The sequence below is a fragment of the Anabas testudineus genome, chromosome 8 (assembly GCF_900324465.2).
Source record: "Anabas testudineus chromosome 8, fAnaTes1.2, whole genome shotgun sequence".
In the NCBI taxonomy this organism is placed as follows: domain Eukaryota; kingdom Metazoa; phylum Chordata; class Actinopteri; order Anabantiformes; family Anabantidae; genus Anabas; species Anabas testudineus.
In genome coordinates, this window is record NC_046617.1 from 6,183,505 (window position 1) to 6,208,147 (window position 24,643).

Here is a 24,643-nt window from a genome sequence, read left to right on the forward strand (position 1 = left end):
CACGCCAGAAAAGAACTGGTATTTTATTAGACACTACAAATTACAGAGAGACGGAGAGGCTGAGGGCTGAACAGCACAAAGAAATGTTATGCATCCATTCCATGACGAACAAGACCGAATACTCCTTTAAGTAGTTTTTTTTACACACTCTAGAAACAGTCTTTTGGTGTTGCCATGAATACAATGGTTACAAGTCTGTTGCAATGTCCAAGAACCAGAAATGAAAAGAGATGTCAGTGTATACAATATAGAGATTTTTGATGCACTAAGAAGCCCTTAAGTGCAGATCTGAACCTATCCAAGTGGTGCTGTGATGAAGGTTTACATTGCTGAGAGACTGGGGAACAGTCAGTGTATTCAAGGCACTGGAATAGACTCTGAACTATGGTTTACGTTTCCGGGTGAGGTAGTGAAATCGCTCGACAGTGAGGTAATTTCGGGATACACATGGATTAAGTATTGGCTTTTTCCTATATGTAAATAAATGATTTTATTAAAAGATGCTCTGGAGGCATCGTTCCAGCCTTCACTCTGTGTCTGTGCAGATACGATGTAAAAGGAAAACACACCTCCAAAGAGCAAACAAATGCTAAGACAATAGTTTGTGATTAGAAAAGCATCACTTTCCGCGGTGCGCACCTTTGGATCAGGCCTCTAACGTTCAGCCAGATCTGGGATCAGAGCAAAAGAGTCTATTTGATGTTTTATTGTGCTGATATAAACTTTTCTTATTGTTGTGTTTAAAAGCACTAAATACTAATTACTCCAATTTAAAAACACACTGAACAAATGAAAGTCCAGGGCTGCCAATATAAAACCATGCTTTAAATTCCATATTGAATTTGTCTATTGATAAAAATAAAAATAAATGAATTTTTTAATTTAAAGAAATCATTGTATTGTATCATTGTAAAAAAAAAAAACTAAATAGAATAAAACACATAATCAGACATCATTTTTACCATTTATTGTATTATAAATTTAAATCTTTAAAAGTTTAACAAAATTTAAAAACTGACTTTTTATTGCAAACCGCACATTTACATTTAAACCTCATCACTTGTTTTTGCTAATTCTTAGATGAGTGAACTGATTCCAATCTTACACATGCATGATAGATCCAGCCAGTTAGCTTAGCTTAGCATAAAGACTAGAAACAGAGCCAAACGGCTTACGAGGATACTAATTAGCATGCTCTGTAGTATAGTTTAACATAAACTGCACACTCATGTTGACAGGTTTTTGTGCTAAGTTAAGCTAAGTGAGTATTGTTTAAAACATGCACAGATATGAAAGTGTGTCTAATCATCTATTCTCCCAGCAAGAACATAAATATGTTTATTTTCTTGCTGAGAGAATTGATGTTCTGTGTTGGTTTTTTTTTTTTTTTTTTTACAAAAATCAGTGGCAGCCCTAAACGTCCATATTAATGATTACACATTTTAATATCAGCCCCTAAAAACAGAAATCGGTCACATCTCCCACTCCTGACTGACTGTAAAAAGCTTTGCATCATGCAGATCTATGCTAACATTCGGGGGACTGTAAGCCTTCACTTCAGAAAAAAAAGAAAAGAAAAAGAATAATAGTTTTCAAAGCTTCCCAGTGTCCATCACTCAGGTTCAGGGAGAAGCAACAACTGCATTAGCTGAAGGATCACACAGCGAGCAGCAATACTAACCAGCTATAGATTTCCCTTCCTTCATAGTAACTTAATCCCATCAAATCAGACCAGGAACAAACAAGACTCACGAGCTGTGCGGACAGAAAAAGCCTTAAAGGTTTAAATGTTTCGCCACAGATTAAAAAAAAATTTGTTGACGGACGACTCACTAAATGTCGGGGGTCGGGTGATGACGTTAAAAATGATGACGTGAGGTAAAGGGCTTTTTAAAAAAAGGGCTTAACTGTACATTCTTTCTTCTGGACTGCATTTTGTATCATCTGCTTGCTTTCAATTCAATGGGATCAACATGGGAGCTTAAAGGGGGCACCAACATAAGCAGGAGTGTCATAATAATAATAATAATAATAATAATAATAATAATGCCCAAGAGGTTCGGCTGTGGCTGAATATCCACAAATCTCTGTAATACTACCACATTCGAGCTAGTACAGAATATCAAAATACCATTATTTGCATTAGTCTTTGAGTTTTATACCTGTTTTCTTTATTTATATTCTGGATCTGCTGTGCCTTTAAAATACATCATTTAGTAATGTTTAGGAAAAATACTGTACAAAAAGAACAACTTATAGGTTCATATAAACATATCTCTTATAACCAATATATCATCTCTGTTGTGAATCGTTTGGTCTGTAGTAAATAAATTGATTGGGTTAACCACAGTATTGGACAACACCATCCAACTTTTGTTTTTGTTATCAACACCTTTTACATTCATACAGCCAACTTTAAAAAGAAGGCAAACATAGAGCTACGCAGACAGACTACAGACATCTGTACTGATTTCTAAAATAAAAACACTCATATTATTCATGCTAAGTTAAACAAAAAGCAAAAAAAAAAAAAAAGAAAGAAACTGTCAACAACTTTGCAAGAAAAGTTCTGCACATAGCTTTTCATTGTGTGAAAGAAAACATGCTCGAATCTGAAAACAAAGGATGCTAACGACGATGTCAAGAGTAGTATTAATACTAACAATTATATCAACAGAATATATATATATATATATATATATATATTTATATTTATATATATAAAAACAACAATCTTCCATCTGAGAAATAAAAGGTAGATAAATATGAGGCGGCGAAAATGTGAGCAAGTGGAAACATTGCACCGGATCAGATTGTGAGACACGCATTAGTGCAGAGGTTAACTAAGGTTATCTTAGTTAACGGAGGTGAGCTACGAGATGAGAGACGGAAAAAACAAGGGGGGAGACTAGAGATGGAGGAGAAAGGGGTAGGTAGTAAAGTCAGTTCAATTCTGGAAACGAGTAACTGCTCAGTGTACGTCACGACTGCAGGGGGAAAAGGAGACAGTGAAGTGCTATCAGAACATTTAAATATGGAGGATGCTGTCGCTGAGAAGCTACGAGCGCGGGGAGGAGTTCGACAACTCAAATACACCATGAGTTTAAAAAAGGGGCAAACAAACAAACAAACAAATGACGACAGTGTTGCTGACAGAGAAGAGAAAGAAACCCTGTAGTTAAAAAAGAAAATACACGACTTGAGGGGAGCGTCACGTATAACACAGAAGAGAACGGTGAAAGAGGAAACACCATTTTACAGTCCTGATCTCGCGTATAAAATCGGTATGAAAGTGAACAACAAACAGCATGGAATCGTTTCTCAAAAGTGGAAGGGAGCAGGAGGGGAGGGGGGGTGGCTCATAACTCCTCACAGTACATTAAAGTGGGAAGTATGCATGTGTAAATATGTGTATTCATCTAGTTCTATGGATATATTTAGTCAAATGATGTGTGCAGAAACTAAAAGTAGGAACGGACAAATCGAAGCTTATGATAGATGTCAAATGACCGTTAATACCAGAATCACACAGGTGTGTGTGTCGTGAGAAGGAGGGAGGAGGGTGACTGGGGAGGTCTGTGAAAGGAGGAGGAGGTGGGGGTGGGGGTGGGGGGGGGGAGGCAGTGCCACCAAAATAGACACAATGTCCTTCAAACTTGGGGGAAGGTGGGTTGGGCTAGTAAAGTGGGTGTGGGGTGGGCTTGGTGGTGGCTGGTTGACTAGGAGAGGGTGGGGGTGGTGGTGGTGGGGTTGGGGGCTCACAGGTGCCCATGTCGCGCTTCGTATTTAGCCAGAATGTTTTTGCAGCGGCCCAGCTCCTTCCTCAAGTCCGCCACCTCCATGCGGAGGGCGGCGTTCTCCTTCTCCAGGAAGGAGGCCCGGATGGCGATCTGGTTCTCCTTCAGCCGCCGAGCGTCCCGTGACCTCTTGGCCGCCACGTTGTTCTTTCTGCGTCTGGCCCAGTACTTATCATCCTGCAAAGCAGAGCGGACAGGTAGTGTTACAGACGTGCGCAGGTTCACAGCGTGGTTTGCTTCTTATTATCTACTCCTCCACCGTCCTGGTTACGGGCCCCTGGCCCTCGATCAAAAACGCTTGACGCAGATTTTTAGAAAATAATATCAAACAGGGTAAAGACGTTGTTTCATTGCTGCAGTTCGTCACAGCGGAGGTTTCTATTTTGTCTAAAGCTGCATGATTCATCTGAAGCAACCTGCCTGAAGAAAGCAATAAATCAAACACCACTGTCACACTCGATTTAGGAGGGATTGTACTCAGCAGCTTTTATTTTAGTTTTAGTTTGATTAAGATATGACTAAGGAACTTTATAGTATCAATTGACGCAGTGACATTTGAAACAACTGGAGGAGTTGTTTTTCAAATGTCACTGCAACAAGTATCAAGAACCAAAAGTTAGTCAACTTTGTAACATTGACAACTTCTTGATACAGAATTCAGTTCCTGTGATGACATCATCTTCAACATTTATATAACTTAGCTACTTTTAGTAAAAGAGGAGAAATGATGTCGTTGTTGCTGCCTGATAGTAAGATATTGATAAACACATTTCTCCAATATTGATACAGAAATTCTGGGATTGTCTTGAGTCCCCAGCACCAGCTTTAACTCATATCAGTGAAAACACTCAGGGTGGGTCACCTTCAAATCTTCAGGAATGAAGACCTTGCGAGCTTTTTTGATCATGGGCTGCGGCTTCAGCTCCTCAGCAGAGAATTTACGTTTCCTGGGGTCGAACATTTCCTGGCCTGGCACGCTGGACAGAGCCAGGTCTGCCGGGTCGGGATCGTAGGTCACGGGCACCTGAATTGACTCTGGGTCGATGGGGCTGGGTGTGTCCCGGGATGAGGGCAGTGCTGCAAAAGCAAAGAACGTTCATCAGCAACAAAGAAAGAAACATTCATTTATGTTCTGCTGCTTCTCATAACTTTGAGCTGGGGCAAATGCAGGCTGGATATTAAAGCAGGAAACCAGTATCATGGTCATATGTTTATCTACTTTAACACATGCACTATAGCACCATAATGCACCCACAGCACTTATAATAATAATTAATTAAACTAGATATATTTTATAAGGACATGGCAGAAAAATGTCCTTTTCCACTAATGAACTACTGTGTGAACAGAAAGTAAAGGACTAAAGGAGCTATATGTGAAAGCACCTTTCAAGTTGGCACTTCTGTTTTGGGTAACTGGTTATGTAACGCCATGAGACAGTCCTCACAAGCAGGTCTTTTCTGTGAAGCTCTTAAAGCTGGACAGAGGACACACGAGGAGAGACACTGCAGGCAGAGTCTCTGGTAATGAGCGAGATGCCACTGAAGGGGGCGCTGAATGCTGCCTTACCCTTCAGCGTGCATGTTTGTGCGTTCGGGGGCTGATTCATGAAGAAATGTCAAGCTTTAAATCACGGCTAGAAGCCTGAGTGCCGGCGGGTGCAGATGTGAAGAGAACAGGTAACATGTTCCTCATCTGACCAGCGGGTGGCGCCCTCGCACAAGCTTTAAAAGCGCACACAGATAAATCCAGTTGCAACAGTTGAAACTGTTTGTGTTCAACTCTGCGGCTATGAGCAGCTCCCATCAGCTGATCACAAACCAGCAGATTTAATCTGCGAACTGTCTCGAGGTGATGTGCTCCTCATTGAGCTGCTGCATGCCTTCACGTCCGTCTGCCTGTTGTGCAAGACTTCTCCAATTGATTTGAAGCTGCAGGCGGACCAGTGGAAGGTGATTGAGTTCATTAGGCGGTCTAGATGGAACAATTACCCCGTCATTCACTAGACAGGCACAATTTGTTTTGCCATACAGACCGCACCTGCTCAATAATAATAAAACCCTCAATGAACTCAGGGAATCTGACTGAAACAACAAAGTGCAGCAGGCATTTTCACTAGCTGTTGATCCGCTGGCAGCTCGTACATCGTGACCCAGATTCTTGTGCCTGTGAGCCTGCCATGACAGCCAGTCAATGCAGCTGACCTTCGGTCTGAGCGCACATGGGCAGACTGCTGCTGGCTGCAGCGGAGGTCTGACAAGCAGCTATCACATTCAGCTCTGACTGCTTTCTGTGTGTAAATTGGAAACAAACACGAGTTCGGTTCTGTGTTCAGTCTGCGCACAAGAAGACACTGTCCAGCCCACAGGAAGTGAAGGGCTTCTCCATCAAAAACATTCAAACCATCAAGCGAGTGCCACACTTCCTTAGATTTGTTTGTTCAGCCCAAAGAAAAGTACATTTCTCTGCTGACTAGTGTGAAAAACTAGTCAGAACTATAAAAGCTTCTAATTATCACCTTGTAAAACAGAGCAGAAATGTGGAAAACTAAATGTTTTAAATATATGCCTTTAACAGAAGTTGATGTCGCAGTTCACTCCACACAAGCAGGGCTGGGTGTGGTCAGAGAAAGATGTATCAATGTGTTTTTAACAAGATGTAGCCAAGGGATTTAAGATTAAGTCCATAATTATTTTCTTGATTAAATAATGGTTTTTGTGAATTACGGGGTGAAAATGCAAATCATGATTCCTGAGATTCAAATATTTCATGTTTTGGCCAACTGCAAATCCTAAAAATGATCAAAAACTCAACACTAGTGTTGATTCACTTTCTGTCACTTGTCTAGCTCTACAATGAACTAAGCAGTGCTTTTATTATCATTAGCTTGGCGTTTTTATTTCCTTAATGAATTGCTTAAACGTCTGGTGATGTCTTTCATTTGAACACTCTAAAACACAACATATCTTCATGTTCGAGAAGCTGGAAAAAGTTTTGTCATTTCTGTTTGACTAATTATTTACATGTCTCTTATCAAAACTATTGAAATAAATGGAGCTGTAGAGGTAGTCCATCCATACGCTATGATGTAGCTACAGCCTGGAGTAACCTTGCACCAATCACATAGAGAGCACTGCCAGTCAGCAGGCTTCCTGATCAACGAAAAACAGACACCGTCTAAGACAATCTGTCAGCCTGGAAATAGCCTGCCTCGTCCTAATCACCTTTACGAGTCATTTTCATCTACTTAACAGAGGTAAAACACGGAGGCATGGCCACAGGCTAAAAGTAGACGTGCTAGTTCGCTCATTGACCTGCAGCGTCCTCAATTAAAGCACAACACATTCCAGGGGACAGGATGAAGTCAAATGGGGACCCCCCCTCTTCATAGGAAATCTAAAATTAACAAGCAAGGGAAGGTTTTCCAGAGCTGACCTACAACGAGCTGTTTGAAAGCTGGAATAAATGGGACTCTTGATTACCTGATTCAGTCTGATGTTATCTATTCACAAACGCTAGCGACTGCAGGTCGCTGTCACGCTAGATGACTTTATCAAAGTTAGCCTGACTCTTATCACTCTTCCAGGTAAGCACAGTCAGTGATAAGCCGAGCTATTTGTCGCACCTGTGTGCAGGGACAAAGCTGCTGAACTCTGACCTGGGTGTAACACATGTTCACATGATCATGAAGAAAAAAAAAAAAAAAAAAAAAAGAAGACGACGACCACAACGTTGTATTCTATAACGTGTGGTTCCTCTGTGCCACACAGCTCTGCTGCTGCTGAAAAACGAACGCATCAGTGAGTCACACTGTTCACTGGGTGACATGTTCATTCATTAACACACACACACACACACACACACACACACACACACACACACACACACACACACACTGCAGTTTATTTTGACTGCTGCAAAATGTTTTTTTGTTCATGAAATTCAATTCATTCCTTCTGGTCACCCATGCAGGACATGCTGATCCTGTCCACTATGATATGAGTTTGTCCACTACAGCACTGGGAGGGATAAACTAGATAAAAACTTGTCTGCACACGTGCTTGATACTGATACATATCGACTGATTATTGCTCATTGCTCAATGATCATTACTACATGTTGATAAAAATGTTAGTTTCAATATCAAGTGCCTCAAATCTGCTCATTTCATTTTCTACATGAGCCCCCTCTCCTTGAGTAACACCCTGGAATCCACCATAGCAAAGCCTTTGAAAAAAATGCCGAAACGCCCCTTCTTTCGTTTCGTTCTGATAATAACAATGTTATCAGCTGTCTGCTGTATTGCTTGTGAGCAGAGCGCAGGCACAGAGGGATTGTGGTTGTTGTGGGTGGTGGTGGTGGTGGAGTAGCTGGTTAGACGAGACGAGAGTCGGCGAGCTGGAACAACATTGTGTGCACGTGACAAAAGCACACCCGAGTCCATGTGAGCTCTGCAGGGTACAGCCTGTGCCTTGGCTCCGACTCTAGACTGTTTCGGAGCCGAGCCCAGCGAGGGAGGGAGAGGAAGACTGGACGGGAAGTGGAGAGTGTTGAAGGGAGAGAGGAGAGGGGAGGGTGAAAGTGAGAGTGAATGAGTTAGGGAGAGAGGCGAGAAGAGAAAAGAGGCAGACAGGTTCATGCCGTGACAAGCTCCTGTTTGTAGCTCAGAGCTGCACACGGCACCTGCATGTGTCCATCACATGGCGCGGCACGCTGCTGGAAACCCCAGCCGCGTTCATGTGAGAGGTAAATGTGAAAACACAGACGGACTCAGACCCAAACAGAAGACACACATGCACGTGCACACACACACACACACACACACAGTCAGAAGCCTCTGCATGTGCACATATGTGCTCAGGCTAGAATAAGCTGTACTGTACAGATGCACCACTTGTGGAGTATCTGTTTATCTCAGACTGCACTGTTGTCACATTGGACTCACTCGGATTAGTCTGCACACCTTTCTGTGCTTGTAGGAGCATCAGGTACATCTGTGTAAACACTGTGAGAGACAGATGTGAATTAATGATGAATTTTAAAAGAACGCTAGATTATATAACCCATGGTAACACCTTGACCAAACTGTTTTGATGATCTATCGCTGACGTCGCGATACATTTTCTGGTTTCAGCTTCACAAATTAAAAGATTATTTTATGTTGAGTGGACTGTTGATTGTACAAAAAACAACCATTGTAAGACGTCACTTCAGCATCTGGGAGCTTATGTGGTCCATTTTCCACAACGGACCACAAATAAAAATTGGTGAAATGCAGCTTTTTGTGGCATTGTTTTTTTACAGTAGGGTGGAGCTGGGCAGGTGTGAAGCGAGCCGGAGGCTAAAACTATCTTAGTCCAATAATAGAGTCATTATTGGCCTGATATTGAGATCATATCTCGCTACGTACAGTTCGGTGGAGGGTGCCACTCTCCGACAGTGACGAATAATCTGATCTGGAAATGCAGCTGACTTTTGTTCCACATGTTTCCTTCTTATAATTAAGATGCATTTAGTGTTTTTTATTTTTGTATTTTGCAGTTGTGATCAATCTTATCATCCAGCCCCATGATAAACAAACTCTAGATCATGTTATGTCATGCGATTCAGTTCTCACATTGTAGGGAAAACTCTGTCCACAATAGCTCATCAAGGTTCCTTCCTTCCTAATATTAAAAACACAATATTAAAGACGCAACACAGTAAAAGGAAGCGTTTGTGTAGCGCTACAGCACCTGTGGAGAAGTACAAATATGATGCCAGCATTGTGCACAAACCAACGTAACAGTCGCTGTGGGACTTTGTGTTGCGCAGCTCTGCAGGGTGTAGTCATGGTCGATTTCGCTCTAAAACGAGCAAACACATTTCGTGTCATTAAGCTGACAAATGAGCGGGTAAAGTGGCTCTTGCTCATGAAATCATATCTTGATCTCGCCATCAATCCTTGAGAAAGTTGACAGGGTGGTGATCAGTCGTTATTCATCGTCCGCTATCATCTGTCCAGTCGAGTCTTTAATCATCATTGGGATTTGTTAACTGCACCGAAGGTTAATCTGCGTTTAGCTGATTGCAAGTTGTGTGATTAATATTTGATTTATTGGTCAATTTACATTCCCTATTAGGCGCTCATTGACTTTTCAGTCAAACATTGTGCTGCTTTTCATCAGGACCCCGCCTCTTCAGCTTACAGGTAAAAAACATTCAAACAGATTGCACACACGCGTGTGTGTTTTCTGTCACGTATCATCAGATCTTCTACCAGGAGCCTTTTTGTGTGTTGTTTGATGTCTCCAGTCCTGTGATTGGTTTTGGTTTACACAGAGGTTACTCTGTTTGTGTATATTGTAAAGGCCGGCCCTTTAAATGATTCAAATCGTTCTTGTGTCTGGTGAATTTAAACCCCAAATGATGTTTGGCAAGCGGCTTACAAACTCTGTTACACAGTTTAATGTTTCAGTGTAAATACTAACTGCCTACTTACTGTCAGCTCTCTAACAGTGAAATGTTTTTATATCTTGTACAGCTCCATTTGATGCTACAACACTGGGACTAATATAAAACATGAAATAAATAAAGTCTTCAACAGCTTGCTAACTATGTGGATAGTATTGCAAAGAGCCAAATGAAATTAAAAAAAATCTGCATTAATAAATCTAAAGTTAACGTCACTGCACAACGACTTCAACTGAATGTGGCCTGAATCACACTTCTCACTAATGGAATCAGCTTTTAATTGGTAATCGTCAAACCCTGCAGGGGATGCTTGCTAATGACAACCCATACTGTAGCCAACTCTGACAGTGGAGAAATAAAACGGCACAAAAAAAACTAAACGTGAATCATATGTAAACAAAGTCAGTGCAGAAAACACCTTCTGCTGCTCAGTTTCATGAATGAGACTGCGCTGAGTCCTTGGACTTGTGCCTTTCTGTAATCTGGGACTCGGGACTGTAGAGCTGCGGTGTGTCAGTGCGTATCTAACCTGTGGGTAAAAGCTCCATGTAGGGGAAACTTTGTGGCAGGAGCTTAATGAGAGGAGGGTCAGTGCTGACAGTTGCTCAGATGAACCTCTAGAGCCCCCCCTGACACCGAGGAGGGGGTGCAGAAGTGTGTGAACCCACGTGTGTTAGCAGCACAGGTGTGATTTCAAGTGCACGTCAGGCTTCACTTTGTGTGATTCCTTCCTACCTGCTGCGCTGGGGCTGTGGTGGCAGGTCTGGGGCGCCATGCCCGTGTGAACTGAGGTGGTGGCTCGGCTGCTGAGGTCCACCACAGAGGGCGTGGGCGGGGTGGGCGGCGGAGCCTGCTGCACGGGGGCCTGTGGTGGCTGCGCCGCCTGCTGAGCCTGGTCGCTCTGGGCCGTGTTGGCGGGGATGCCATTCTCTGACAGAAACTCCTCCAGGTCCATATACTCCAACTGAAAGTTGTCACCATCATAGGGCAGGGTCTTGTCCCAGAGGGTCGGACCGAGGAAGGCCGACTGTGGGTGGTTGGCTGTACTGCTCTCATCGTCCAACTTCTTCTCTTTCTCCTTGTCTTTCCCAAATCCTGCAAATGTTTGCACACAGTCATTTCATTGTTCCACAGCAGAGAAGGATCATGGGTCAGTGCATGAGTATAAATAGGAAACAAGCCTGGGGCTTCATATTAAAGGGTCAGTTCAATCAATTTGTCGAAATGAAAAATCAAAGAGGAGCTTTTTAGTTTGAGCTGGAAAAACATTTTCTACCAAATGAAGGAAAAACTAATTAAATGTGTTAAGTTATTATTTTATCAGTGCATGCCGACGTGTCACGTCCAGTGTTATGAGCAAAAACAATTCCTATTCACATCTGTTGCGCTCAGGTGGAGGCTCACACACAAGACATAAATACTGTAAACGTCTGATAAATAAACCAAAGCTGTGTTGATGGCTAATTGTGGAAAATAAATAAACCTCCTATTTTGGGTGAACTGACCCTTTAAGCGAGCTCTCCATTCATGTTCAGCTGTAACGACACACAGCACAAACACACGGCGCACTGCAGGACGCCCTCTACCGGCGCTGTGCGGTATCACTAATCGAAATCCCACCGAACAGCAGCGGGTTTAAAGGTTAGAAAGGGAGCAAGGAGCTAAAGACGACACATGCAAATCCATCCGTATCAGGTCAATTCAGCACAATAAGCGCAGAAGAGGTGTCAGCCTGTCAAACTGTACACTAGATACTGTAACATGTCGCCGCACTAACTCATAAGTTGGGACAAATGTTTCTTTCTGCACAAAGATCGTAGAATAAATGTCAGGAGGCGTCACTCGTGTGCATTTAGTCAACCTATATCCAAAACCGTGGCTGTCAACCATAAAACATCTAATAATAACAAAGCAGAGGACACCGTACCTTCATCGTGATGGAAAGGCAGCTTCAGAGGGTTTTCCAGCAGGGATTTCAGCACGCCGTGAGTCGGCGGCAGGAAAGTTGGGTTTATTGGAAGAGGTCTGGCCATTTTCTCCATCTGTGTTCAAGGGCAACTGGAGAAAAAAGCTCGCAGTGACTCTAATTCCCCCCCGAGAGAGCTCCTCGCACACGGTCAATGCAACGCCGGCGGTCGGAGGGAGCAGCGGGACGACGGAGCGCTCGGCTGTCTGCGGCCGGGGCTGGCTGGCAAATAGCTGGAGGAGGAGGTGGAGGTGGAGGAGGAGGTGGAGGAGGAGGCGGCGCGGCTCTGGCGGAGCTTCTCTCCACTTCTCCGTCCATGTGCGGAGACGGCCGACGGTGACGTCAAAGCCCCGGGAGGGCGGGACGCTCGTCGCGGTGCTTTTAGGTCACGTCGGGAAAAATGACGCTCCACGGGCTTGAAATATGCTGCCTTCAGGGGTCGTCTGAAAGAATGTATTTATATCTCTGAGCCCTGTTTTTTTTTTTGTGTGTGTGTGTGTGTGTGACCAAATAAGCCCGAAGCTCAGGGCAAAACATTTTAACCTTTGATTTGGATTTATTCTGTGGTGAAACACTGACAATTAGCCTTCTGTCGGCATGCCGTGTTATGATACACCTAAAATCAACCCTGTTGTTAACTTTTAGAGCTACGGCCAGGGGTAAAGTGGAACAGACCTGGAGCTTCAATTTGTGGTCTCTAACCAGCTCTATTCACTGAAGAAGCTCACTTTATAGCTAAAAGGAATTAGATTTATATTGAATCAAATTGTCTCTAAAATCATATGGAAATAAAAGCCAAAGTGTAATAAACAATAGACACTGTGTGCTTGGTGCAAGATTACATTTTGCATTCAACTATAACTCATTTAGATGCAAAAACATGTCCTCAAAGTCAGACAAAGTCGAGTTCTTCGTGAATAAAGCAGTTTCATTTTGTGGCAGATTAGATCCCTGACTAGTACAGTTCCTTCTCTGAGATGAGATATGTTCACACATCTGTATGAAACACATTTCTCTGCTTTAAATAGTGTCAACCTCTTGGTAACAACATAATCAGAACAGCCTCTCAGTCCTGCCGTATTCAGCTGTAAATCTGAGCAATGAGGAAACAATCCACTGTAGTGCCACAGCAAAGAATGACGCGGCTCTGAACTTGACCTACTTTCAACCAATGGATGTTGTCAGAATGCAATTCTATCTGTGCAGGTCGCGGCACATGGAAACTCATGCTTTCCTGTGTAGTAGGGGCTGAGTCATCGCTTAAAATCCTCTCTGCACTGTGCTCGTCGTTGCATTGCCCACCGTTTGTTTTCCACCAACCCCAAAAGAAGGAAAAGCTGAACAAATGAATTGTAAGAAGGACCATATGACAAAAAAAAAAAAAAAAAAAAAAAAAGCTTAATGGAGGGAACTGATGGTGCAGATATGGATTAGGAGCAGATTGGTACAAATCCCTTGATCTGAAACTGTCACTATGCCTCTGAAAATATCACATCGTATGAAACCTCTTGTCTTCTCTTACTCTACATCTTTCTTTTTTAATTTTAAAGTTAAGTTTAAATCACTGCTGTCCCCTCGAGCTGGCCACACCATATTGATGAATTTTGAATTTGCCTTTTAAATTTTGCACCTTAATGATTTTCCAAGGACTTCACTTCACTGTGTCTCTGTCTTTCTATATCTGGCCCATGTCAGTTGATATTACAGGACACATTGCTGTATATTTAACACTGCACATACAGCAGGACAGATCCTGGTTACATATACTGCATTTTTTTTCTGCAGCAAAAAACATATTTGTGCAGGTTAGAGTCACTGAGAGGACAATCCCACCTGGAAGCTACGCGGCACAACCACATGTCTGCTCTGCTGGCCACTGAGTAGTTTTGGTCAAGAGCACTAAATTGGTCTTCAAAGGGTAGAGAGTAATTTAATCCTCCTAGCCTGGGGATTGAACCGACAACCTTTCCATTCACAAGCTCACATTTCCGAGCATTAACTTGGTGTTTCACAGAGTGCGTGTACAAATAAAAAGTGTTTTCGTCGTGAGAAAAACTCTCGGAGAGGAAACTTGTGACGTATGAGCCGAACAAAACGTGTGTTGTATGAAAGTGGTCAGCTGAGCAGAGCAGCGTGCCCCCCGAATCGCAGCAGAGTTAGTCAAGGACACATAACAAGATTAATTCAAAGAACTTCAGCTCTGCGAAAATGTGATTTCGAACTGTGACGGTGGACTACAAAGACCTGTGTGTGGAAGCGCAGGGGATTACACAGTTCAACAAAGAATATCTGCTTCTCAGTAACAGTTTCAGATTTTCATGAGATATTTCCTTTTATTGTGATGTTTTGTGAACATATCATAAAAAGAAACTTGTTATGGGGCTAAAAATATCATAAGTAGCAGTTATAAAAGCAAATTATTCTTGCCAGACAACAGCTGCAGTCATTTGCTCATGTTTATATTTACTTTCACTGGCAGAAAGCATGAAGTTCATGGGAGTTTTCTTCGAATGCACAACGTCTCCAAAATGCTCTTCAGACACTGCAAGTGAACGCTTTTCCTGATGAGACAATGAGAGCTTGTGGGGAACGCAGTGAGATGTTATGGGAATGTTATCTTAGATGGCTGTGTCTCTAATGTTCTACTGAAGAGTGTGTAGCTGCTTGTCCGTCATTGTCTGGAGTCTCGCGGAAGTGATGCAACACAGACACAAACGATCTTTTATTACTATACTTTTAAGGAAATGTCTAGATTTTCACTAATTCCCCAGAGATGACTAATAATCCAGTGCTACAGGAACTCCGTTTACCAAGGAAATGAAATGAACAGTAAAGCTATTTGTCAGTGTTCTGAGGAAAGCGGACAATATTCTGTTCACCTCCATCTCACTGCAGTGTAGTGACAGCTCGGGTTGGTGTGCGTTTGCTGTCTCACTCGGTGAATTCTCAGCTGTTTATTTGGCATGAAAACCTGCACACACACACTTCTCCCTGCGCTAACATGTTTCACAAGTATACACACACCCAGTATAACATGACTGTTTACAGATGACAAAGGACTATTTCTGAGATGCTGACTAAATTGTAATGTTCTTTTATCCAACCATTCATTTTCCAAAATGTTTTGCCTCAGGCCATATACAACAATATTGCCACCTAGACCCTGAGTCATTTCAATACGGGTACTGCGTTGGCACAGCGAATGTGTGGACTGTGCACTGGGAAAAGATGCAGGTTAGTTTAGTAACCTTAGTTTCTACATTAAGACTAAAGTTGTCACATGGCCTACGTAAATTGTACAGTTTATTGTTATATAATTACCATTCAATCAATGCAGCCCACTGCTATTTGAAATACACTTTCGTGGAAGATGCATTCCCAGATCGTTGCAACAAGGCTGGAAGCACAGTATTGTCCTAAATAACACTGTATGCTGCAGCATTAAGATCTCACATCGGTGGAACTACTGTGCCACACCACAAAAAACACCCCACATAGACCAAAAGTAGATAATGTTGGTGTCACTAGCTATCAGGTGTGTCCTAACTATCATTATAATACATAGTTTTTCCAGTGGATAACCAAAATGTTCCAAAATGCTTGATTTTACATTGTCCTGACATCATGAACATGAGGAATACCTGCTGCCATAAATGGGTCATGAGATTCCAGACATCACAAACGGAAAAACAGAACAGGGAAGAGAAGGAAACGAACAAGCTCGATGAATTATACTGGAATAATCTGGCAGCACTCAGGCTTTAAACCTGCTGCTCAATGAGCCTGAATCTGCAACAAAACTAATCCTGTTATGTAACACTTAGCAAAGCAATTACATGGAGTCAGGCGGTTATCCCCATCTTGTAACAGCAGCGTCCTCAGTGTGAAACTACACGACCAGCACACGCAGTTCAGTCGGGACAGGGTGGATGCTTTACTCTCAGGCCTTTCTGACCCTTTCTGCCTTGAAGGGATCCCACATAATCACCTGATATGTTTGGAATGCTGATAAAACTGCAGGTTTCGAGACGTATTTGGAAGTTATGTTCATAGGCTGCTGTTTGAAACCTCAAAGGTTAAAAACTGGCCAGAATGACTAGAATGTCCTTCTGTGTGTTTGCTTATAGATCTTCTATCCGGTCCGTAAAGACCCTGTGGGACAAACAGGAACAACATCAGCTGAGAGTCAGGCTCTATTGTCCAACATCAGCGATGGACGTAACTGATGGCTTTTTGTCTCCAATGGGAGCAATATGAAAGAGCAGCGCCAGTAGGCCTTCACTTGAACATAGGCAGTTTAAAGGCTGAATTTAAAGACACTTTGAAAATCAACATGGAAAAATTATGCAGCAGGTTAATCCATTTTATTGAAATGTCATTCCAGCAACTCAAAATAGTACTCAGTGCTTTGTATGGCCTCCACGAGCTTGTATGCACGCCTGATAATGTCGGGTCCCTCCGTGGATATGCCTCCCCAGATTGTCACTGACCCACCACCAAGCAGGTCATGCTGAACGATGTAACAGGCAGCATAATGATCTCCACAGCTTACCCAGACCTTTCATGTCTGTCTCATGTGTTCAGGGTGAAAAAACAGGGGCCCAGTGACCGACCAATTATAGTGTTCTATGGCACATGCCTATCAAGCTCCACTGTGCCAGGCAGTAAGCACAGGGCCCACAAGAGGACGTCTGGCCTCAGGCCACCCTCATGAAGTCTGTTTCTGATCAATTGTTTAGAGATATTCACACCAGTGCCCTGCTGGAAGTCATTTTGTAGGGCTCTGATTGTGCTCATACTGTTCCCCCTTGCACAAAGGTGCGGATAACGATTCTGTTGATGGGTTAAGGAGCTTCTACAGCCCTGTCCAGCTCTCATAGAGTAACTGCCTGTCTCCTGGTATCTCCTCTGTGCTCTTGAGACTGTGCTGGGAGACACAGCAAATCTTCTGACAATGGTACGTATTGATGCTGACATCCTGGAGGAGTTGGACTGTCTGTTCAACCTCTGCAGGGTCCAGGTATCACCTCATGCTACCAGTAGTGACACTGACCCTGGCCAAATGCAAAACTAAGAACACTGTCAGAAAAGATGAAGAGGGAAAAAATATAAGTGGCGTCCACCTGTAAAACCATTCCTGTTTTGGGGGTTGTGTTATTGTTGCCCCTCTAGTTCACCTGTTGTTAATATTATTAACACCAAAGCAGCTGAAACTGATTAACAACCCCCTCTGCTACTTAACTAAGTTATTAAGCACTAATATCCCAGAAGTTTACCTAAGAAAACTCTGATTAAAACATTCTTGCACTGCCGGTCACCTGTTGGTATGCAGTATCGGTTCTTTATAGGAAACAGAACCTGGCCACAAGGAAGACCTTAACTAAAAAGGTTTTCATTGCAACGTGGTAAACAAAACCCCAATTCAGAAAACTGAAGAAATGTTAGTGTCAGGTTTTTGTTGTTCCTGCTCACCTTATCAGCCATGGAAAAAAAATATCCTCATGAAACATGACCTGCTTGATGCATCAGTTAATGTGTCATTTGTCTCTATGACTACATCGTTTAACTCATTTAATCTAATTTTAGGGTCACAGATTCCCCCTTTTCCACGTGTGTGGTGTGGTAGGATGACATGACAGCAAAAAAAAGTAGGTACTGAAGAACAACCTGACAATGACTGAACTGTTAATGCATTACATTACAAAGTGATAAGTTATTACAGAACTAACCGGGTAACAATTAGGTCATCTGTATCTCACAGTTTTACCTTACACCACATTCTGCCTAAAAGGAAGCAGTCTTATGTTTTCCAGCCTGGCCTCCTGCAGAAACAGACTCGCCAGTTATAGCTCTGAATTTCCTGTTGACTCTCCACCTCCACCTGCTCATCATCTCCACTTGCCAGCAGGTAAGAGATATTGAGGTGGAGGGTTGTTCATCTCCGCATCCCACACACTGCATTAAAACACTCACATATCCTCTGCTCACTCGCATGCCCACACACGTCGAGAGGGCTGCAGGTGAAACAAGTGGGGCTGACAGTTACAGTGTATTTTCGGAGCCAGTAATGTGCTGCGAGTCCATTTAGAGAGGTGGGAGGGAAAAGCCATGCATGCACAGATGCTAAGCCCTGTTTCATCATTGTGTAGATGTGGTTGTTTTACATGCTGTTAGGTGATTCGGAAGAATTAGACTCAAAATCAAGTCATTTATGGTCTTGGAAGCAAAATGTTTGGTTTGGTTATTTCAGTGCATCAAAATCTGTTCATTTTAATAACACAGAGCTTTAAGAACAAGCTCAAACTGTCAGAAACTAGTATCGCACCACTAGTGGACGAAATGCTGTGAACAGAATCTCTATCCATTAAAATGATTATTCTATTTGCGAGAGTGCTGTAATTTTTCTTAGTGTGGAGTAAGACGCGAATGATTTCGCGGGTCAGGGCAGGAGCGAGTCACTAGCAGTGTTTTTGAAGATCAATTTCACGAAGTACTGTGGAAGTGGGAGTAATTTTGTCTTTTTTTGGTAATTAAGGCTGAGAGCCGAGGGAAAGCAACTTGAAAGCCAGCTGTTTGTTTCTCCATTAGCCTCTGTTGTGGCGGCTGCCAATCATACGGCGACGTTGGTAAAATATGTGATGTAAAGGAAAAAGAAATAAATACAGCGATTTAAGTGATTAAAGTCTTACTTACAACGTCCATTATGTGCATGGCTTTGATCTGCCCCATTTGAAATGCTAATTTACACTTTGATTGTACTGTTAGATGCTTATTCGTTCTCGTTTTCCTTTGCGTACCTGTGTACTGCTCCTTTCTCATGGGAGGGTTGTGTGTTACTGGGAGACAATGCACATAGGGAAGCCAAGCCTTCCTGTACAAAACAGCCTGTGAACCAACACTGTCTGGGAGGATTAAACTGAAAAATTGCTCTGATTTTCTCCTCTAACGTGATGGACTCAGTCATGGAAGCAGTTGATTTGATCGCCTGCTGCGTGCAAACTGCAGCTTAGTCTAAGGTGACGCGATGACCAGATTTCATTCTCAATCTGTATGGAAAGGTTCCTACTCTAGCTGGTGAAGATCAGTGTTTGTAACCCTTACTCACACATGCAGCGATAGAAAGACTGAGACACACACTCCCCTGCTGTGCTTTGCTCACAGACTTGTACAGAGTCACATGCTGTCAGCATGGACAAACACGTTTCCAAGCGCATGCCCTCCGTTTCTCGCTGCCTCTTCTCTTTTTCTCTCCCTTAATTTGTACTCTCTCTCTCCCTATTCCTTTCTAGGTGTCTTTGTTTCTGTCACGTCAACAAGTAAACCTGTTGATCTCTTCTATGTTATGGACCTGTGTGCTGGTGTATTTCAATGTTTATGCCTCTCGCAGAAGAACAGTGTGAGTCAGAAAGTAGAAGCGGCAAACTTACAGTGAACGTACACACGGAAACAGCAGACCATTTCAATTTAGCCCTCTGACTTTTCCATGACACAGAGCGTAAATAATCTGGACCCAGCAGAGTACCTCATTAAACAACTACTGTCTGCTCCTATTGCAGTGTTCAAGTGATTGAAGTTCGCCGTGTGAAGCAGTAACAATCAATCGCTGATCAGAGAAGAAGTGAGTGGCTTCTCCAAAGTTACAAATATACTGATGCCAAAGCTGTAACGATCACTGTGAGAAAATACTCTATGGGGGTAGTTATCAACACAACTTTGGATTTGCATTAAGTGACTTGAATAAGACTTGCATGGACCTAACTGAACTGTATGTCTCAACTTAAATCTTGACTTGACGCTAGACTTTTGAGTTGTTGGTATTGATACTAAGGTCCTGATGCAGGACTTTTGTAGCTTTGACCTCTTAGCCAAGACCTAACGTATGAAACAATGACTTTGCAGTATATTATATTTTCATTACACCATAGAAGCTGAAGTTAGCTGATCATTTCCTTTTCCACTTGGGGGCTACTTGAACCATTCAGTGATACCTTTGAGTAACAAATAGGCCAAAGCTGTGTGGAACACTTTCCTGCAAAGAGCCCTGACCTCAACCAAGGCCTTTGGGATGATCTGGAACACTGACTGCATGCCAGGCACCCAACAGTGCTGGACCTCACTAATGCCCTTGTGGCAGAATGGGAGCAATCCCTGCAGCCAGTTCCAAAATCAGGTTGAAAACCTCAAACCAGAAGAGTAGAGGCTGTTGTAGAACCAGATTAATGACTATGGTTTTAGATGACATGCAGTCACAGTAATGTTTAGGTGTCTACATATTGTATTCTGAAATGATGGCATGACTGCAAAGAAACAACTGTAAACAGGAAAAGGGAAGTGTAGGAACACATTTGATATCGCAAACCCTGAGTTATATTCCGTTATAGTTCTTTGAACTTGTACTTTCTGCAGTAGAAAATCTTTTGCATTAGTAAAATAACCATTAAAGGGAAGGTTTATGCTAAATATTTCACTGTCAACAATTATGACTCAGTGTGGTTAAAAGTAACCTCTTGGTTAATGCTCAATGGTTGTGGTCATGATCATTAATATCCTGTGAAATGTTGCTGTTGCTAAACATTGAATGGAGTTCTTATCTAACCTCAGCGATCTACATTTATATATTTACGTTCCAAGATAATCACCACAACATTGGTTTTAACCTGCACGCTACTTTGTGTACACTTTTTGCATATGTTCACAGTTCTTCAAAACCTGTGCAGCTTAATTTGCCTCTTTGTGGTTCTGGTTGGACTGATTATCTCAGACTATCACTCCCAACACAACCCCTTCCTGAGCTACTTCTAGCATGTTGCTTATGGCCGCTATAACGTATTATCATCATGTCTCTTGACCACACATTTTTAGAATGATCATTTGTATACCAATAATTTCACAGGACATTTTGAAAAGATGTGAATGAACAGCAAATCTTCACTTTGTGTATATACTCAGTAATCCATCTATTGGCAGAACTCCAGTTTGAGTCCTACTAGGGCTGAACCAAAGGTCAAATAAGTTTCCATGCCGCAGGAACCACTTTAGTATGAGAGTGGGCCAAGTCTCTTAACTGGGTTTCTCATAATTGGATAATGTTTACACGTGTCTACTCCGAAGCAGATTTGTATGGTTAAATGGGTTAAGGAGTACATTCTCTCAGAGGTACTGTAAATGTGGTGAGCAATGTGCTGTTTATCCAGCTGAATGACTGATGCATACACACTCGGGATCTTCAGGCCTGTCTGATATTTCCGGTGTACCAGTGTGCAGCTGCTGCCTTGGCTGTACCGTCCTCCTGCCTTCAGGCGCCCGGAGCACAGCCAGGCCAGTGTCTGCAGTGCCATCCAAAGCTTTGAAGTACAGGAGGGAGGGAGGAGCGGGGTGGGGGGGGGCTGGGTTGTGTGTGTGATTGTGAGAGTGTGTGCTTGTTTGGGGCGGGAGGGGGTCTGTTTTCCAGCTGTCTGGTGTTGTCACGGAAGCCCCTTGGAGGTTTTCCAGCGAGCCTTCAGGCCTAATGATTCACACAGGAGCTAATGTCATAGCACTAACAGCATACAAGCATTCAGTTGCTGTGGAGCTGGATCTGTACCATGATGCAAAATGTGTGACTGTGTGAACGCAGAAGATACTAATACCAGAGAGGAAGAGATTGACGTTTCAGTCTCGCACATTCATAGTTTGAGATTGACACTTCTGAAAGCTGATTTCAAGTTTTTTAAATGTACATGTGTGTTTGGTTTTTATCTTTGGTATACAATATATTTCCCCGGTGGGTATACAGAGGAGATTCAAGCAATATAAAATTACCAATTTTAGATAAAAAGTGGTCAGAAGTGTATGACTAGGTGGCTGTTCATGCCACCAAGGATGATAAGAAGCAAGCTGTCATCTTCAGGGAAGTGAGACTGAAGCTTGTCGGCAATGGTTAAATAGTAGGTTGATGTACCTCTACGATACCCAAAACAAAACACTACTGAACATGATAATCCACTGCAGAAATGGTCAACGACCAGTAAAAACACTACAGGAATAGTACAGTGTACTATCACTTGAGTAAAAATAGTCAACCACTATAGCTTTGACCAGCTGATGAGAGGATTACTGCACAAATCCCTAGGTATCCTAGAAATTCTAATAAGGCACTTAAATGTGTCAGACAGCACTTTAAATCATTACAGTTACACAGAACCAGAAGAAGAGAAGGAGAATTTATAATACCAGGTGAAGTTCCTTGTGTGACATGCTTTCCATTCACACCCACGGCTTGTGTTAGGACTGAATGTGCATCAGGAGTAAAGCTTTAGTCCTTGTTCTTGTAACCCACTCTTAACTGGTTAAATGACTTACTACAGAAACACCATTTCTGTGTTACTGTAGTAACAGACAGGATTTTTTTTAGCAGAATCATCAGCCGTTGTTCTGCGAGTCTGACCACACATACTAAAGACTTGTTGACGTGAAGAAGCGATGATGTGTTGTTTCAAAGTCAATGTAAAACCTTGGAGAACCGGGGAATAAGCTGTTCCTCTGTTCCTAGGCAACATTGTCTCCGCCGTAATGAGTTCAAACGATCAAAGAAAAGTTCATGTTCCACATTTATGTATTTTGGTCATCGCGACCTAGTTTCAAGTATGTATTCACACATTGGTTTCCTGTGAGCCAATAGCCTCTTAATTAAACTGTGGTTTATTTACGTGCTTACTTCAACTTTCTCTTTCCATTTTTACACCCTCTGCATGCCAGGATGAATTACCAGCAGCAGCAGCAGCAGGTTCAACCTGCAGCTCTGAGCAGTTTAACCTTTAGTGTGTATCCACCTCCGTCTCTTCTTTAATAACACTGCTATTTTTGTCATTTTCTGACCAAGACAAAAAATCACAGCATGGTGTGGGAGGATGTTCCTCAGCAGCTACTGGAGGAGTATCAGTCTGGAATAATACATGCACCACCATGAGCTGTAACTATATATATATATATATTTTTTTCATTTTGTTACATAAATATGGCTCTCAGCTGAGCTTTTTAGTCTCACACGGTGAAGTAAAAGCTGTGTCGGATTAAGAACCTGTCACAAAGTTTGTTGCTGCTCTTGTAAAGGTGACATAATCCAAGGCAAGCTTATGTATCAATCAAGCTTTATTTCTTTTATTTTATATTTCTTTTTTAACTAACCTAAACACACCATTTTAAGAGGAATTTTCCTGCATAGGATCAATAAAGAAAATTTTTGTTGGAAGAAATGAATTCGCAGAAACAGAGCGTAAATATAGTCGACAACACAGCTCAAGGTCGCTCAACTCAACTCCATTCAAGTCTGGAGCACAGGGTACAAAATGATTTTATGAATAAATAAATGTTAAAACAGAGGAAAAACCCAGAAAAACCATGAAGGTTAATGTAGAAATTCTGTAATTGAACTCGTTTTGACAAAAATATTCACATAAGCCTGTTTGGCCCCTACCTCCTGCCTGCTGTCCTGTGTGCAACTTCCATGTATCCTGCAGCCTCCACGTTCCACTGCAACTAGAGCCCTTACGCTTGGATAAAGCTGTATTTATGTTGATTTGTTAGGAAGAATCGCTTTGTGGACATCATTTAAATAAAAACATACTGCTTTGAAATCTATATGTTCTTAAAAAGTATTTGTGTTTTTGTTGTTATGTTTAGTGCTCTGTTCCAAACGAGGGACACCATCCATGTTACTCTGCCACTCTGAATAAAAATACATCGGAAATCTTATGTAATTCTGAGAATTTGTGATTATGCAGTGCAGTGGGTACAAACTGATCTCTTCATGTTTATCCGGGTGTTTGTAAGCATGTTAGTGAGCATGCATGAAAGCAGCGCTGAGAATTTGTGTGGGCTGGCTAGGGGATAATGCTCTGTTGTCGTTTGTACCTCTTTAAAGGTGAAGCTCAGGACATGCAGCAGATGGAGGCTGCAGGTTCGGTGCCAACCAAGCTTCGACCCGATGATTCGTCTGTGTCAGCAGCATGTGACCGCGGCGAACAGGATCTCGTTAGGGCAACACTGGGAGACCAGCAGAGCGGGCAGACACGAGTCCATCACAGATATAGACAAGTGGTGTATTTTAATTGTGTTATGACTTCAACACAAATTAGACCCAGGGAAGCAAAATGACTTGGCCAGCAGAAGTGTGACAAGCTCATGCCAGACTGATCAGTTGAAAGATGCGAACACAAGGGACGTTGTTGACCCAGAGCTTTTGCAGATATAGACAAGAAATAGACCTTGTTTATATCTGCAGAGACTAATCTACTGGTGGAGTATCAGCCATGCAAATTGGCTAAAGCTGAAGCCTAATTGAATTTGGGCTTTGGACGTAGTAAACTCTGTTGATTTGTGGAGATGGCGTCTCATGTTGATCTCAATTGCCCCGATTTTCTGTATGAAAAGATCTAATTAAAATGCT

The 24,643-nt window shown here is 42.5% G+C and overlaps 1 protein-coding gene across 1 annotated transcript; it reads right to left on the reverse strand.

Annotated features, from left to right (window-relative positions):
- Nucleotides 1-7: 7 nt before the first annotated feature.
- hlfa (HLF transcription factor, PAR bZIP family member a) lies at nt 8-12,534 on the reverse strand. The gene is made up of 4 exons (XM_026354305.1): nt 12,178-12,534; nt 10,986-11,345; nt 4,660-4,874; nt 8-3,974 (listed from the first exon to the last, which is right to left on the reverse strand). Exons 1-4 carry the CDS (start codon nt 12,290-12,292, stop codon nt 3,759-3,761), a joined length of 906 nt encoding a protein of 301 aa, XP_026210090.1. The 5' UTR covers nt 12,293-12,534; the 3' UTR covers nt 8-3,758.
- Nucleotides 12,535-24,643: the final 12,109 nt, after the last annotated feature.